This window comes from Erinaceus europaeus, chromosome 4 (assembly GCF_950295315.1).
Source record: "Erinaceus europaeus chromosome 4, mEriEur2.1, whole genome shotgun sequence".
In the NCBI taxonomy this organism is placed as follows: domain Eukaryota; kingdom Metazoa; phylum Chordata; class Mammalia; order Eulipotyphla; family Erinaceidae; genus Erinaceus; species Erinaceus europaeus.
The window spans coordinates 100468755-100485366 of NC_080165.1; the positions used below are offsets into that span (position 1 = coordinate 100468755).

Below are 16612 nucleotides of genomic sequence, written 5' to 3' on the forward strand. Positions count from 1 at the left end.
TGTATTTCCCCTGTACCCACCTCGGGGCTGGCACTGCACCCCAGTACTAGCTGTGCATCTATTGTATTGTTGGTCGTGGGCTCGCCTGACTTCCAGACTGACTCCTGACTTGTCAGAAAATTCCCAGACCTCTCCACACTGTTCTGGTGATTCCATCCTTATTGGCTCCTGTAACCCAGACAATTTGTTTACAGAAAGTTCAGGAGCCCTGGAAAGGAGAAGGAATAAGACGACAGGAGGAAGAGAGAGAGAGGGTAAGACAATTTTGAGTTAATGACTTTTCTGGCTGGGGGTGGAGGGTGGTAGGGTTAAGGGGTTTGGGACAATGTAAATAATTCTTCAAGTAATAGTAGTTGTAATACTTGTGTATGCTATGGAAATAAAACCAGTTTTTCCCTAATATCCCCTTCTCCCTATTCTTCCTTCCTTCCTTCCTTTTTATTTTATTTTAACCAGACCACTGTTTAGCTCTGCCTTAAAGTGATGCCAGGGGTTGAACCTGGGACCTGGGAGCTTCAGGCATGGAAATCTTTTGTGTAACCACAAGGCTGTATCCAGGCACTCCTGTAATCTCTTGAGGACACCCAAGAACATTTTTCTGTGAAAAGTTGGTCCTGTACCCCACCACCTTCTACTCCCACCACTGATTGGGAGGGAATGTGACATGCTCAAGTGAAATTATTTAGCAGTGATTTTACATTCTGTTCAGAGGGGATATATATATATATATATATATATATATATATATATATATATATTTCTTGCTTGGGTCAAACGGGCTTTGGCTTCCAATGTAGCTTGTGTGGGATTGCTTATGGATTTGTATTTCTACAATATATTTGCAACATGGAGAGTTGAGTTTAGTGTGGGGTGTGTGTCATCATTGCAGTGCTATTTGTAATAGATCTGTAGGTCGATTCAAATCTACTACAGGGTTATTTTAATTTGATGTGACGGGAAAGAAAATTGTTCATTGGTAGTTTGGCATAAAACTGTACGGAGTGGTCTTGAGTGGATATGGAGGAATTTAAACTGTGAGGTCTGCTGATGTGAGAATTTTGAGCAACCTGAATATGTTCAGTTTGGGAGATTATAGTTCTAGAGGTGCTAAGATCTAGTTCCAGGCTGGAGTACAAAATGCATTCCTACAGGGTCCTGGGTCAAGTTGATGGTGAATAGTGCATATACAGCCCCCATCTTCCTCCATTTCTTCCTCACATTGACCAGATCCCTCATTTCGAGTGGGATGGGCAACACCAAGGGAACTGTTGGACTGTTCGTCTGTCCCATAGTGCTGGTGGGCCTGTTGCCAGCTGTATGGTAACAGTGGCATAGTGCCATCATCTTTCCAGCAGAATTCTATTTTACTTATTTCCCCTTTTGTTGCCCTTTTTTTTATTATTGTTGTAGTTATTGTTGTTATTGATGTCGTCGTTGTTGGATAGGACGGAGAGAAGTGGAGAGAGGAGGGAATGACAGAGGGGGAGAGAAAGACACCTGCAGACCTGCTTCACTGCCATGGAGCAACTTCCCTGCAGGGGGGAGCCGGGGGCTTGAACCGGGATCCTTAAGCCTGTCCTTGCGCTTCGCTCCACGTGTGCTTAACCCAGAATTCTTTTGAGTTGTTTTGGATCTGGAAGAGTGTCAGACAACAAGAATCCTATTGGAATGGCCCTTCTTGAAGGTTCTTAGAACATGAGCAAAAGATGCTTTGAGAAAAATCTTTCCCAAGGGGGAAAAAAAGATTATTATTTTTAATGTTAAGTTCATAACAAATATTGCAACTTGTCTGCAGTCAGACATCTTATAACATCTTTTCTTGGGGGTCGGGGGGGGGTAGCTCAGCAGGATAAGCACACAAGGACCAGCGTAAGGATCCTGGTTCAAGCTCCCGGCTCCCCACCTGCAGGGGGGTCACTTCATAGGCAGTGAAGCAGGTCTGCAGGTGTCTGTCTTTCTCTTCCCCTCTTCGTCTTCCCCTCCTCTCTCCATTTCTCTCTGTCCTATCCAACAATGACAACATCAATAATAATAGCTACAACAACAGTAAAAAAACCAAGGGCGACAAAAGGGTGAAAAAAGCAAATAAAAAATCTTTTCTCAGGAGATTTGAAGTTGGTGGGTCAAGTTCTTTCTGTAGTTGACTTTTGAGTTGGTTGGTTTTTGCATCTCCATTTCTTGTTAGTACCCCAAGTTGATGGTTACTAAGCTGGAGGCTATAGATGTGATACTTTGGGGGAGTTCCTTTGTAATTATGTGGTCTTCATGTAATTTACCTTAATTGTCCCTAATAATCTTCATCGCATGGAAGTATTTCTCCATCTGTCTTTCAGGAACATTGTGTTCTTTGCGCTGTCTCCATTCTATCACTGTGTGAATTTTCAAGGGTCTGTGGCATACATCCTGGTCTCATCTGAAATTTTTAAGGGGCTGTTTTTTCTCTAATAGGAACTCATAGAGTAGCAGGACAGGATAAGCCATTGGACTCTCAAGCATGAGGTTCCAGGGTCAGTCACTGGCATCACATATGCCAGACTGATGCTCTGGTATTTGATTTTGAGTTGATTGAGGCTCAGTGATGCCCAGAGCATGAGGCTTGAAAAAAGAAAAGCAGCTATAGAGTATTAAATAATTTACAGTCATCTACTGATCTAAGACCTACAATGAGATTTCTGAATCTTAGTTGTTAGGTAGCTATAAAATCTGATTCTGTAGATAAACTTTGTAGGGATTCCCCCCCCTTTACTGATTTATTTATTTTACCAGAACACTGCTCAGCCTTTGTGGTGGTGCTGGGATTGAACCAGGGACTTCAGAGCCTCAGGCAGGAAGGTCTTTTGCATAATCGTTATGCTGTTTTCCCCACCCTTATTTCATGACTGTAAAGATTCATATAAAGAGAATGTTATTTTGGGGGTAGATAGTATAATGGTTATGCAAAGAGACTCTCATGCCTGAGGCTCCACAGTCTCAAATTCAATCCCCTGCACCACCATAAGCCAGAGCTGAGCAGTGCTCTGGTAAGATTTTTTTAAAAAGGGAGCTGGGCAGTAGCGCAGCGGGTTAAGCCAAGGGTTAAGCGTAAGGATCCTGGTTCAAGCCCCTAGCTCCCCACCTGCGGGGGGGGGGGGGGGGGGAGAGTCACTTCGCAAGTGGTGAAGCAGGTTTGCAGGTGTCTTATCTTTCTCTCCTCCTGTCTTCCCCTCTTCTCAATTTCTCTCTTTCCGACCCGACAACAGCTAAAACAACTATAACAAGGGCAACAAAATGGGAAAAAATAGCCTCTAGGAGCAGTGGATTCGTAGTGGATTCGCAGGCACCGAGCCCCAGCAATAACCCTGAAGAAGGCAAAAGAGAGAGAGAGAGAGAGAATGTTATTTCCTTGAGAAAAGACCCTGCTTTATTTGGAAACGTAGTAATGAAAAATGCACTCAGTACTGGGAAAGGGTTTTTTTTTGTTTGTTTGTTTTCTCTTATTTCTAGTCATCAGGACTTTCACCACTCCAGGCTAATATTTTCAGATAGAGAAAGGGAGAGAGGGAAAGATACCACACTTGAAACTAAATTTCCCCAGTGTGATGGAGGCCAGACTCAAAACTGGAGTCATATGGCAGCCTAGGTGGTGGTCTTAAACGTGTCTCCTGAGACCACTTGCTAGAGGTGTTGAAATCCATATCCCAGCACAGTTGCTAGTATCGTGGAAGGATGGTCTGGTGTACAAAACTCATGTCTTAGGGCTGAAATCCAGTTCTGTGTCTTTTGTGGTGTTTAACATTGTCTTTTCCCTTTATCTCAGTACTTCTGAGATTTCTCTTTGAGATAGAAAAGGGAATATGTAATTTCTTGGACCTCTTGAAAGAAAAGTATGTATTGTCCAGACATGGGAAGTGGTACAGTGGATAAAGCATTTGGTTGGGGGTTGGGGGAGAACATCACTCTGGCATATGTTGACACTAGGGATGGAACTCAGGACCTCATGCTTGTGGGTCCAACACTTTATCCACTGCACCACCTCCCAGGCCATGCAGCTTAATATAGCACACCATTTTATTAATAGACCAAGGCATGATACAGCAGTGAAGTTAAAATTAGAATCTAGATTTTCAATCTGTAAGCAGTCTTCCTTTACTTAATATATCTTTCCTGTTTTGGGGGGCTAGAATAGATGCCTTCCTCCTCTCAGTCTAGGGTTCCTTCTCTCTCCCTCTCCCCTCCCCTCCCTCTCCCCTCCCCTCCCCACTAGCATAGGCATCATAAGACTGGAGCTTTGTGGAGATAATGAACTTTCTTCATATCAGTGGTCTTTAAAAATTTTTTTGGGGGGGTCGGGCGGTAGCGCAGTGGGTTAAGTGCACGTGGTGCAAAGCACAAGGACGGGTGTAAGGATCCCGGTTCAAGCCCCCGGCTCCCCACCTGCAGGGGAGTCGCTTCACAGGCGGTGAAGGAGGTCTGCAGGTGTCTATCTTTCTCTTCCCCTCTCTGTCTTCCCCTCCTCTCTCCATTTCTTTCTGTCCTATCCAACAACAAGGACATCAATAACAACAATAATAACTACAACAATAAAACAAGGGCAACAAAAGGGAATAAATAAATAAATATTAAAAGAAAAAAACTAAAAGAAAAAAGAAAACAGTTACCTGTTGGTAACCACCTAAAAAGTTCTATGGACCAACCTGGAACTATTTTAAATTGTAATTCATGAATCAAGCCACAATTTCAAAACAGTATGTATTTCAGTTGTGGTGTTTTGATCTCTTGTTGAACCCTTTTCCCTGACTTGTTTTTTGATGTCTGGGTTTAGATCCCTGCTGTGTTCTTCACATGAGTCTCAAGTTCTATCCCTGGCACTGCATATGCCAAAGTGATGCTCTGATTCTCTCTCTCTCTTTCCCTTCCCCTCTCTCCTCTTTCATTAATTTTTTTTTTTTTTTTTAACCAGAGCACTGCTTAAGTTCTGGTTTATGGTCGTATGGGGGATTGAACCTGGGACTTCTCAGGCAAGAAGGTCTCTTTGCATAGCCATTAAGCTATCTACCCCCACCTGCAATAAATACAATCTAAAAAAAAAAAAGATAGCATAATGGTTATGCAAAGAGACTCTTGCCTGAGGCTTCAGTATCAGGTTCAGTCCTCCTCCACCACCATAAGCCAGAGCTGAGCTGTGCTCTGGTAGAGGAGGAAGGGAGGGGAAGAAAGAAAAGAGGGAAGGAGTTAGAGATATAATACCTACATCAGAGATTTGTTGTGGCGATTAAAGTATATAAATACTTTAATATGAATACCATGAGCACTTAATAGATGTTAGTGGTGCTGGTGGTTTTGTCATCACGCCGTGTGCCCATATTATAAAGATCTACAGGGATATTTCTCTGAAACTGCTTCCCCTGAGCCACTTCTAAGATAGTTTATGTGAATATAACATATCTGGGGGGAGGGATCTTGTTCATAGGAATCCTATCTGAAGACTTTCTTATTTCCAGATTCAGTTCTGCTCAAATTTTCACATCCCAAATGTGATGTGAAAATTTGACTCTTTAGTGGGGAATTATATATTACGCTCTCCTTTCACCCTTCAACCTAATCCTCTACATCACTCTCAATATATGTTACCATTCTTTATTTCTCAACTAGAAGTTAGTTAGGTGTAGTGGGTTAAGGTATGAGCCCCTAGCCTTGTTTCTACAATCTGTATATATAGTATGCTAACATTCAGTTCATTAGATGTGGAATTACTTACTTAGAAACTGGGAGTGACCCAGGAGGTGGTACAGTGGATAAGGCACTGGACTCTCAAGCATGAGGTCCTGAGTTTAATTCCCGGCAGCACATGTACCAGAGTGATGTCTGGTTCTTGCTCTCCTGTCTTTCTCATTAATAAATAAAATCTTAAAAAAAAAAAGAAAGGAAGGAAGGAAGGAAGGAAGGAACTGGGGAAGAACAAGATGTGACCCCTGCCTCTTCAGAGAAATAAGATGGGATCCCCTTAAGTTGTGACCTAATAGTTTAAATTCTCTTACTTTAGGAACCAGAAACCCATTTATAAAACTAGTTTTATGAGGAAAAGACTAGTGCATGTGTCTGCATTTTATAACTCTGGGAGCAGGAGAGTTGCCTGTGGTTGTTCCTCAGGTCACTTAACTGAGGGTCTCATTGGTGTGAAGCTGTTGTGGTCAGAGATTTGGTGAGGAGTTGCTGCTCCTCCTCCTTTGTTGCTTTTCAGGAAAGAGTAGGTTGGGATTCCATTCTGCTTCCTTTCATGTCAGGGGCAGGGAACATCTGGCCCAAGGGCCTATGAGGCCCCCAAATCATTTGGTCTGATCCTGCCCAGGCTATAAGCAGGCAGAACTCAAAATTCAGTAAGGGCTAATTTTTCTTTTTAAAGGATCAAATATATTTTTAAAAATTTTATTTATTACTGGTTAGAGACAAGCAGAAATTGAGAGGGGAAGGGGAAGTAGAGAGGGAGAGAGACAGAGAGACACCTGCAGCTCTGCTTCACCACTCCAAAGTTTTTCCCCTGCAGGTGGAGACCAGGGCCTTGAATCCGGGTCCTTGCACACTACAGTGTGTGCACTTAATCAGGTGTGGCACTGCCTGACTGCATAAGGGCTAATTTGTAAGTTAGTAGTCCTGTACGGCTCTAAAATGGTGTTAAAAGTGTCCAACTGGCCCTTGGCAGAAAAAAGGTGCCCTGCTTTCTGCATTTTTATGAAAATTAAGTGTCTCAGTGACCCTGGGAGTTGGAGCATTAGACTGTCAAGCATGAGGTCCAAAGTTTGATCCCCAGCTTCATATGTGCCAGAATAATGCTGTGGTTCTCTTTCATTAGTAAGTCTTAAGGGCCTGGGGGTATAGCATAATGGCTATGTAAGACTTTACCTGTAAGACTTTACCTGTGGAAGATTGAACCAAGTCCCAGGTTCAATCTTCAACCTTACTGTAAGCCAGAGCCAAGTAGTGCTCTGGTCTCTTTTCTGTATCTTTCATTAAACGAGTAAAATATATACAAGAGAAAAATAGAGATTTAAAATTTTATTTAATAATGAGAGAAAGAACCAGAAATCACTCTGGTACATGTGCTGCCAGGGATTGAACTCAGGACCTCATGTTTGTGTGTCTGATGCTTTATCCACAGGGCCACCTCCTGGACTACAAGGGGAAAACTTTAAAAGACAACTAAGCATCTCTGATAGAAAATTGCTAAATAGGGAGTCGGGCAGTAGTGTAGTGGGTTAAACACACATGGCGCAAAGACTGGCGTAAGGATCCAGGTTCCAGCTCCTGGCTCCTCACCTGCAGGGGATTCACTTTACAATTGGTGAAGCAGATCTACAGGTGTCTTTCTCTCTCCCTCTCTGTCTTCCCCTCCTCTCTCCATTTCTCTCTGTCCTATCCAACAACGATGACAACAATAATAACTACAACAATAAAAAACAAGGGCAACAAAAGGGAATAAATTAAATAAATTTAAAAAAAGAAAATTGCTTAATAGAGTAATGAAAAGTTGATGAATTCTTTTTTTTAAATAATTTATTTATATGTTAATGAGAAAGATAGGAGGAGAGAGAAAGAACCAGACATCACTCTGGTACATGTGCTGCTGGGATTGAACTTGGGACCTCATGCTTGAGAATCCAGTGCTTTATCCACTGCGCCACCTCCGCGATCACAAAAAAGGTGATGAATTCTAGAGAAGGATATGGAACAGTTCTGTTTAGGCTAGTGGCTTTTTTGCTTCATCTCCTTTGTTGGAACTTTTTTCCTTAGTTTCTTTCGTCTCTTCTCAAAGCCCCTCTTCTGTACCCAGTCTACTTTTAACCAGCAGCAAACATCTTAGTATCTGGCATCTTTCTCTTCATCTTCGGTGGGACCCATATCATGAGTTCCAGTCCTCTTTCCCTACTTGCAGCTTGATAGCATTTGACTTTAGTAACAGTATGATGGTAGTTTACATCCCAGTTTTTCTTTTCTCGACTTCACCAGTCTCATATTCCCCCTGTACCATCTTCCTGCTGGCTTGTCTTTCCCGCTCCAGCATTTGGGGAAGTAACTCCTGACTGATACACTGCCGAGTAAACTTCATGGGAAGAGACCATTCTCAAAGTCTTAGAGAAGGCTGGCTACTTTTTTTTCTTTGCAACGTTTTGTGTCTCAATTCCCTATATTCCACGTGAGTGAAACCCTCCTTATTTAACTCCACTAAGCATGACTACCTCCAGTTCCATTCATTTTTGCCTCCATGCTTATCATTGGCGCTTGGTACCTACACCATGAATCCACTGCTCCTGGAGGCCATTTTTTCCCATTTTGTTGCCCTTGTTGTTATTGTTATTGTTGCCATTGATGTTGGATAGGACAGGCAACAATCGAGAGAGGAGGAGAAGACAGAGGGAGAATAGAGGGATAGACACCTGCAGATGTGCTTCACTGCTTGTGAAGCAACCCCCCTGCAGGAGGGGAGCCAGGGGCTCTAACCGGGGTCCTTATTCTCATCCTTGCTCTTTGCGCCAAGTGTGTCTAACCCACTGCGCTCCTGCCCAACCCCTCTATCCCATAACTTTTATTTATTTATTTTAATTTCTTTATTGGGGAATTAATGTTTTACATTCAACAGTAGTTTCTACATGCATAATATTCCCCAGTTTCCCATATAACAATACAACCCCCACTAGGTCCTCTGTCATCCTTCTTGGACCTGTATTCTGCACACCCACCCACCCCAGAGTCTTTTACTTTGTTGCAATACGCCAGTTCCATTTCAGGTTCTACTTGTGTTTTTGTTTTGTTTTTTCTGATCTTGTTTTTCAACTTCTGCCTGAGAGTGAGATCATCCCATATTCATCCTTCTGTTTCTGACTTATTTCACTTAACCTGAATTTTTCTTTTTCTTTCTTTCTTTTTTTTTTTTTAAGATTTTATTTATTTAAAAATGAGGAAGATAGGAGGAGAGAGAAAGAACCAGACATCACTCTGACACATGTGCTGCCGGGGTTCGAACTCAGGACCTCATGCTTGAGAGTCCAAAGCTTTATCACTGCGCCACCTCCCGGACCACTAACCTGAATTTTTCAAGGTCCCGCCAAGATTGGCTGAAAACAGTGAAGTCACCATTTTGTACAGCTGAGTAGTATTCCATTGTGTATATATACCACAACTTGCTCAGCCACTCATCTGTTGTTGGACACCTGGGTTGCTTCCAGGTTTTGGCTATTACAGATGGTGCTGCCAAGAACATATGTGTACATAGATCTTTTTGGATGGATGTGTTGGGTTCCTTAGGATATATCCCCAGGAGAGGAATTGCAGGATCATAAGGTAGGTCCATTTCTAGCCTTCTAAGAGTTCTCCAGACTGTTCTCCATAGAGGTTGGACCAATTGACATTCTCAGCAGCAGTGTAGGAGGGTTCCTTTGACCTCCAGCATTTGCTGCTGTTACCTTTTCTGATGTATGACATTCTCGCAGGAGTGAAGTGGTATCTCATTGTTGTCTTTATTTGCATTTCTCTGACAATCAGAGACTTGGAGCATTTTTTCATGTGTTTCTCGGCCTTCTGGATCTCTTCTGTGGTGAATATTCTGTCCACGTCCTCCCCCCATTTTTGGATGGGGTTATTTGTTGTCTTGTTGTTGAGTTTGGCAAGCTCTTTACATATGTTAGTTATTAAACTCTTGTCTGAGGTATGGTATGTAAAGATCTTCTCCCATTCTGTGAGGGATCTCTTGGTTTGGGCAGTAGTTTCTTTAGATGTGCAGAGCTTTTTAATTTGATGTAGTCCCATAGGTTTATGATTGTCTTAGTCTTCTTTGTAATTGGATTCATTTCATTGAAGATGTCTTTAAAATTTATGCGGAAAAGAATTCTGCCAATATTTCCCTCTAAGTATCTGATAGTTTGGTCTAACATCCAAGTCCTTGATCCACTTGGAATTTATATTTGTATTTGGTGAAATACAGTGGTTCAGTTTCATTCTTCTGCATGTTTCAACCCATTGTTTCCAACACCATTTGTTGAAGAGACTCTGCTTTCCCCATTGAATAGTCTGGGCCCCTTTGTCAAAGATCAGATATCCATAGGTGTGGGGGCTCACTTCTGGGCTCTCAATTCTATTCCACTGGTCAGTGTGTCTATTCATGTTCCAGTACCATTTATTTATTTATTTTCCCTTTTGTTGCCCCCCCCTTTTTAATTATTGTTGTAGTTATTATTGTTGTTGTAATTGATGATGTCGTTAGATAAGACAGAGAGAAATGGAGAGAGGAGGGGAAGACAGGGAGACAAAGACACCTGCAGACCGGCTTCACCACTGGTGAAGTGACTCCCCTACAGATGCTCGGAGCTGGTGTCTAAAACCAGGATCCTTACACTGGTCCTTGCGCTTTGCCAAGTGAGCTTGACCTGCTGCACTACCACCCGGCTCCCTCATAACTTCTTTATCCAGACATCTGTCAGTGGGTTCTTCCTCCTCACTCTTACATATGGAGAACTTGAACTTTTTTTTTTAAATATATATTTATTTACTTTTGTTGCCCTTGTTGCTTTATTTTAGTTATTATTGTTTTGTCATTGTTGGAAAAGACAGAGAGAAATGGAGAGAGGAGGGAAAGACAGACCTGCTTCACTGCCTGTGAAGCGATTCCCCTGCAAGTGGGGATCCAGGGGGCTCAAACTGGGATCCTTACACCAGTCCTTGCGCTTTGTGCCATGTGCTCTTAATGCCCGACTCCTGAACTTGAACTCTTAAAAACACCATGTTTGATAGATACAAAGCAGGAACCAGGTACTAACTGTTGGGTTGTTGGAAAAAGTTACCACACATTTTTGCATAGAAAAATTATGTCATGACTTTCTGACACCCTGATAAATGTGTCCTGGTTCTCCATGGTTCCTGTTATGACTCCTTAAGGTAAAAGTCTGGACTGCTGGTGCAGCTAGTGCTGGTGATAGAGCCCTTCAGAAAACAGAGCTCCTAGATTCCTACTGTTCATTGCAATGTAGGTATATCCATGGCATCTCACAGACATTTATGGATCTTTGGTGGAACCTGTGGGGTATGGTCTCCAGGTTGCATCTGGTATCAAAATACCTCAACTCTGCTCCCTGCTGATTTAATTTTTCTTTTAAAAATTTTACTGACTCATGAGTGAGAGAACACCAGAGCATCACTCTGGCACATGCGATGTTAGGGATTAAGTTCGGGACATCAAGCTTGAGCTTTCATTTTCATATTTACTACTGAAAGTGAAATGAACCAGTGCACCACTCTGGCATACGTGATGCCAGAGTCTGAATCCATGACTCATGCCCATCACTTTATCCACTGCACTGCCTCCTGAGCTGCGAATTCCTTTGGTCATTGTGTTCTGGTCTAGAGTTTTGTTGTTGTTTTTCCCTCTCCTCCAGGCATCACTCATGGTACCACCACTCCAGGACCAACTTTTTCACTCTTTTTTTCAGATAGGGAAGAGAGAGGGAGAGATACTACAGCACCACTCCACCCAGTATGGAGCTTCCTCTGGTGCCGTGGTGCTCCCATGTGTTGCTGGGCTTGAACCCAGGTTCTCAAACATGGTAAGGTATCTACCAGGTGAAGTACCTCCTGGGTCTAGAGCCTTTTCAAACTGCACAGAACTATAGATAGGCCCAGTTGGAACTGTTCATATTTTTATTTCCGGAGGATGAATTTGAAGGGTTTAGGAGAAGAGGAACAGTGATGGGTACCCTGACTGTTTGCATGCAGTTAGTGATTTGCTGTGTGTGGCCTTGGGCACAGCCCTTCTCTATCAGCAAAGAAATCTTTGGGGTATGGGAAACACTCTCTGGGAAAATAAGATGTGTATAAATTCCTTTACAAGCATCTTAACTGGGATAGTCTCTTCCCATTAAGAGTTTAGTACTAACTCTGGGTGGTGGGGGAGACAGCTCAACTGGCACAACACTGGTCTTGTATTCTTAAGGTTGCTTGTTGGATCCCTAGTGTCACATGTTCTCAAGGGGTACTCTTAACATCCCTCCACCCCATGTGAAGCTTCCCCTCTTGGAGCTGGGAGATAGCATAATGATCATGCAAGACTAACTAACTCATGACTGAGACTCTGAGCTCCAAGGTTCAATCCCCAGCACCAGTATAAGTCAGAACTTAAAAGTAAAAAGTTTTGGGACCAGGCAGTAGCGCAGTGGGTTAAGCGCACACGCAACCCGGTTCAAGCCCCTGGCACCCCACCTGTAGCGGGGGGTTACTTCATAAGTGGTGAAGCAGGTCTGTGGGTGTCTATCTTTCTCTCCCACCTTTCTTCCCCTCTGCTGATTTCTCTCTGTCTTATCCAACAACAGCAGCAGCAGCAATAACAACAAGAGCAACAAAATGGGGAAAAAATGGCCTCCAGGAGCAGTGGATTCGTAGTATATGTGCTTAGCCTCCATAATAACCCTGGAGGCAAAAATGAGTAAATAAAATAAAATAGGGCCGGGGTGGTGGCGCACCTAGTTGAGCGCACATGTGACAATGCACAGGGACCTGGGTTCAAGCCCCAGTCCCCACCTGCAGGGGGAAAGCTTTGCGAGTGGTGAAGCAATGTTGCATGTGTCTCTCTGTCTCTCCCTATCACCCCCTTCCCTCTAGATTTCTGACTGTCTCTATCCAATAAAAGTAAAGATAATAATAGTAATTAAAATAAATAAATAAAATCCTCCCCCACCCCATCAGTATTTGCTTGACTCTACCCCTATATGATTCCACCACTTCTGGTGAACACTTCCCTTTCCTTTTTTCCCCCTGCCATTAGGGCTATTGCTATGGGGCTCGGTTTCTGCAGTAGGAATACTACCAGTGGCTTTTTTTTTCCCTTTCCCATTTTATTTGATTGGACAGAGAGAAATTAAGAAGGGAAGATAGAGGCCAATCAGTGTTGCACCCAGTTCAGTGCATGTATTACGAAGCACAAGGACCTGGATTCGAGCCCCTGCTCTCCATCTGTAGGGAGGATGCTTCACAAGCTGTGAAGCTGGTGTCTATCTTTGTCTTTCCCTCCCTACTCCCCCCCACACACTAGTTTCTCTGTTCTAATAGAAAGTGGGGAGGGGGAGTTAAAGAGAGAGAGAGAGAGAGAGAGAGAGAAACAGGCACCTGCAGACCTGCTTCACTGCTAGTGTCCCCCCTGCTGTTGGGAAGCAGGGTTGTTCTTTCTTTCTGATGGTGGATGAAAGGGCTCAGGAGTCCGCATGTTATGCTGTTTAAGGTCCCAGGTTCAATCCCCAGCACAACCATAACCACCATAAGCCAGAGGTGAGCAGTGCTTTACTAATAAGAAAAAGAAAAAAGGAAGAACCTGAGTTTGAGCCCTGGGCCACAAAATGAGAGCATGTTTGGGATGAAGCTTTATGAGCAGTGCTATGATGTCTGTCCTTTCTTGCCCAATTTTCATACTGTCTAACTATGTAGAGGGGGAAATTGCTACCCATAGTGATGAAGTCATATAGGCTCTGAGCCCCAACAATAACCCTGGTGGCAGAAAATAATTACTGTTTGGATGTAAATTTTAAAGGAGGAGATTAATGAGATAGACTGTTAGGTCTTGACTGCTGATTTCAAGCCACGTGAACAGGTGCCTAAGAAGAGAGTTGGAGCCCCTCACATCACTGTTGCTCTGTTGCTGACTTTGGTAGGAGTCATTCCTGAGTGTGCTCTGCTCTTTCTTTCTTCAGGTAGAATGGAAGAATCTCACTTCAATTCTAACCCGTACTTCTGGCCTTCCATCCCCACGGTCTCAGGACAGGTAGGTGGTGTCTTTTTGCTTCTGACTCGATCATGTCCTCTTTTTATTGGAGCAGTGTGTTCAGTCACTTACTGCAGAACTGAAACAATACAGACTATTTGAGCTCTTCCATCACTGAGAATTATGCAGGGCTTCTGTGTGGAGCACAAAGACACAGGAACACCCCATTTTACTGTATATCGCAGCATGTACTGAGTTTTTTTTTTTTTTTTTTTACACACAAGACCTTCCATCAGCACAAAGACCACAGCTCATAAGAGGCTCAGGTGACAGCATTTTCTAAGCACCAGAGTTTTTGTTTGTTTTTTGTTTTGCTTTCACGGTTATTTCTGGGGTTCCGTGTCTGCACTATGAATTCACTACTCCTGGTGGCCATTCCCCCCCACCCCCCGTTTTTATTGGATTGGACAGAAGAAAATTGAGAGAAGAGGGGAAGGTAGGAGGAGAGAAAGATAGACACCTACAGACCTGCTTCACCACTTGTGAAACAACCCCCCTGCAGGTAGGGAGCAAGGAACTTGAATTGGGATCCTTGCACAGGTCCTTGCACTTGGTACTATGTGCACTTAACCTGGTGCACCACTGCCCAGCCCCATAGCATACATTTTAATGAAGATGTATATATTGGTTTTAGACTCAGTGCTACTACACACTTAGCCAGCTACAGTATGTAATAAACATAACATTTGTATGCACTGGGAAACCCAAAAATACATATAACTCAATTTAGTGTAACATTTACTTTATTGCAGTGGTCAGGCACTGAGCTCCAAATAGCTCTGAGGTGTGTCTTTTTAAAAAAAAAAAAATATATATATATATATATATATATACATATACATATATACATATATATATATATTCCCCTTTTTGTTGCCCTTGTTTTTTTATTGTTGTGCTAGTTATTTTGTTGTTATTGATGTCATTGTTGGCTAGGACAGAGAGAAATGGAGAGAGGAGAGGAAGACGGGGAGAGAAAGAGAGACACCTACAGACCTGCTTCATTGCCTGTAGGCGGGGAGCCGGGGGCTCAAACCTGGGTCCTTATGCTGGTCCTTGCGCTTCGTGCCTTGTGCGCTTAACCCACTGGCAGTAGCCCGACTCCTGAGGTGTGTCTATTTTTTAATTTTTAATTTTTATTTATTATCTTTATTTATTTGTTGGATAGAGACAGTCAGAAATTGAGAGGGAAGGGAGGGATAGAGAGAGTGAGAGACAGAGAGACTCCTGCAGCCCTGCTTCACCACTTGTGAAGCTTTCCCCCTGCAAGTGAGGACTGGGGGCTCGAACCTGGGTCCTTGTGCATTGTAACATGAGCGCTCAACCAAGTGCACCACCACCTGGCCCTGAGGTGTGTCTTTTTTAACCAACTGTAGCAACACCTCAGTGTCCAAGGAGGATATTGCAAAGATCTAGGAACAAAGTCGGAGTCTGTCCCCATGAGGCCACACTCCTGCCCTTCCTTTTCTTCTAGATTGAAAATACAATGTTTATCAACAAGATGAAGGACCAGCTGTTGCCGGAGAAGGGCTGTGGGCTGGCTCCACCTCACTACCCCACCCTGCTGACAGTACCTGCCTCAGTGTCCCTGCCCTCAGGCATCAGTATGGAAGCCGAGTCCAAGTCAGAACAACTGACCCCACATAGCCAGGCCTCCGTTACCCAGAATATCACGGTGGTTCCTGTGCCATCTACAGGACTGATGACCACGGGTGAGCAACTCTGCTCTTCTCCAATCTGAGGTGTTGATCTCCCATGATCAGTACCCCAGGCTGGAGGGCTTCGAAGACATGGGGAGTGGGATGTGTGTTTGATTACTCAATCAGGTTTTTGTTAAGTGTCTACTGTGTGCCTAGCAATGCGCTAGGCATTGTGGGGGATACAAAGAAGTAGAAGATGCGGTCCCTGCCTTTGAGGAGGTGACATTCTTTCCTTCTCTGAATCAAGGAGTCTCCTGTTCTCAGAGGTGGAGAAGAGAAGGGAGTCAATCAAGGGGTAAATCTCACTGTTAACTGGGGGTGGGGTGGGGAAAGGGGTTAGAATTTTTTTTCCCCCTACATGGTTTCTGGGTTTCCTATACTCTGGGCTGGGGGGGTGGTGGGGATGGTGAGGGGGTTCATTAAACAGTGATCTGGGGGATAGTTAAATAGGATGAGGGCTGGGACCGGGCACTATAACACTATCTCCTCTTTTTCCCAACCTTAGGTCCAGGCTTGGTAATCACGTCCCCCTCAGGCTCCCTTGTGACCACAGCCTCATCAGCTCAGACCTTCCCCATCTCGGCTCCCATGATTGTCTCAGCTCTTCCCCCTGGCTCACAAGCCCTGCAGGTGGTCCCTGATCTCTCCAAGAAGGTAGCATCAACCCTTACGGAGGAAGGTGGCGGCGGCGGAGGTGGTGGAGGCGGCAGTGTGGCTCCTAAAGCCCCCCGAGGCCGGAAGAAGAAGCGGATGCTAGAGTCAGGGCTGCCTGAGATGAGTGACCCTTATGTCCTCTCCCCAGAAGATGATGATGACCATCCGAAAGAGAGCAAGACCTATAGGTAAGGACCCCAGAGCCAGAGGCTGGAGGGGGTGGTGGAGCACTCTCAGCTTCCCCCCACCCCCACTCTGTCAGGCTCTACACTCCGACAGCCTCAGATCCGCTTGCATGTCAGGTGTTCCATTGTGGGGTGGGGGGTGCGGCAAAGGTTGAGCTTGTAGCACTTCTGATGCCTCCTCCCCTGGGATGCAGACCCATCTCACCCCTTCTTTTTGGGAATCAACATTGCCTTGTTTTGAGAGACACAATGGAGTTTCTTGCTTGTAATAAGGCTAGAGACTGGGTTGGGAACGTCTC

The 16612-nt window shown here is 44.1% G+C and overlaps 1 protein-coding gene across 18 annotated transcripts in view; it reads left to right on the forward strand.

Annotated features, from left to right (window-relative positions):
• Positions 1-16612, forward strand: part of ZNF384 (zinc finger protein 384) — a 29572-nt gene that overhangs the window by 1110 nt on the left and 11850 nt on the right. For 8 of the 18 annotated variants that reach the window (XM_060190155.1, XM_060190160.1, XM_060190157.1 and 5 more), the window contains 5 exons: positions 195-254; positions 13704-13774; positions 15249-15486; positions 15722-15769; positions 15980-16316. In XM_060190155.1, coding sequence (XP_060046138.1) covers positions 13709-13774; positions 15249-15486; positions 15722-15769; positions 15980-16316 — 689 coding nt within the window. In that variant the 5' untranslated portion in view covers positions 195-254; positions 13704-13708. Of the gene's footprint in view, positions 1-194; positions 255-11456; positions 11571-13703; positions 13775-15248; positions 15487-15721; positions 15770-15979; positions 16317-16612 lie in introns of all 18 variants that reach the window. The other 10 variants (XM_060190156.1, XM_060190161.1, XM_060190158.1 and 7 more) reach the window with 5 other exon arrangements.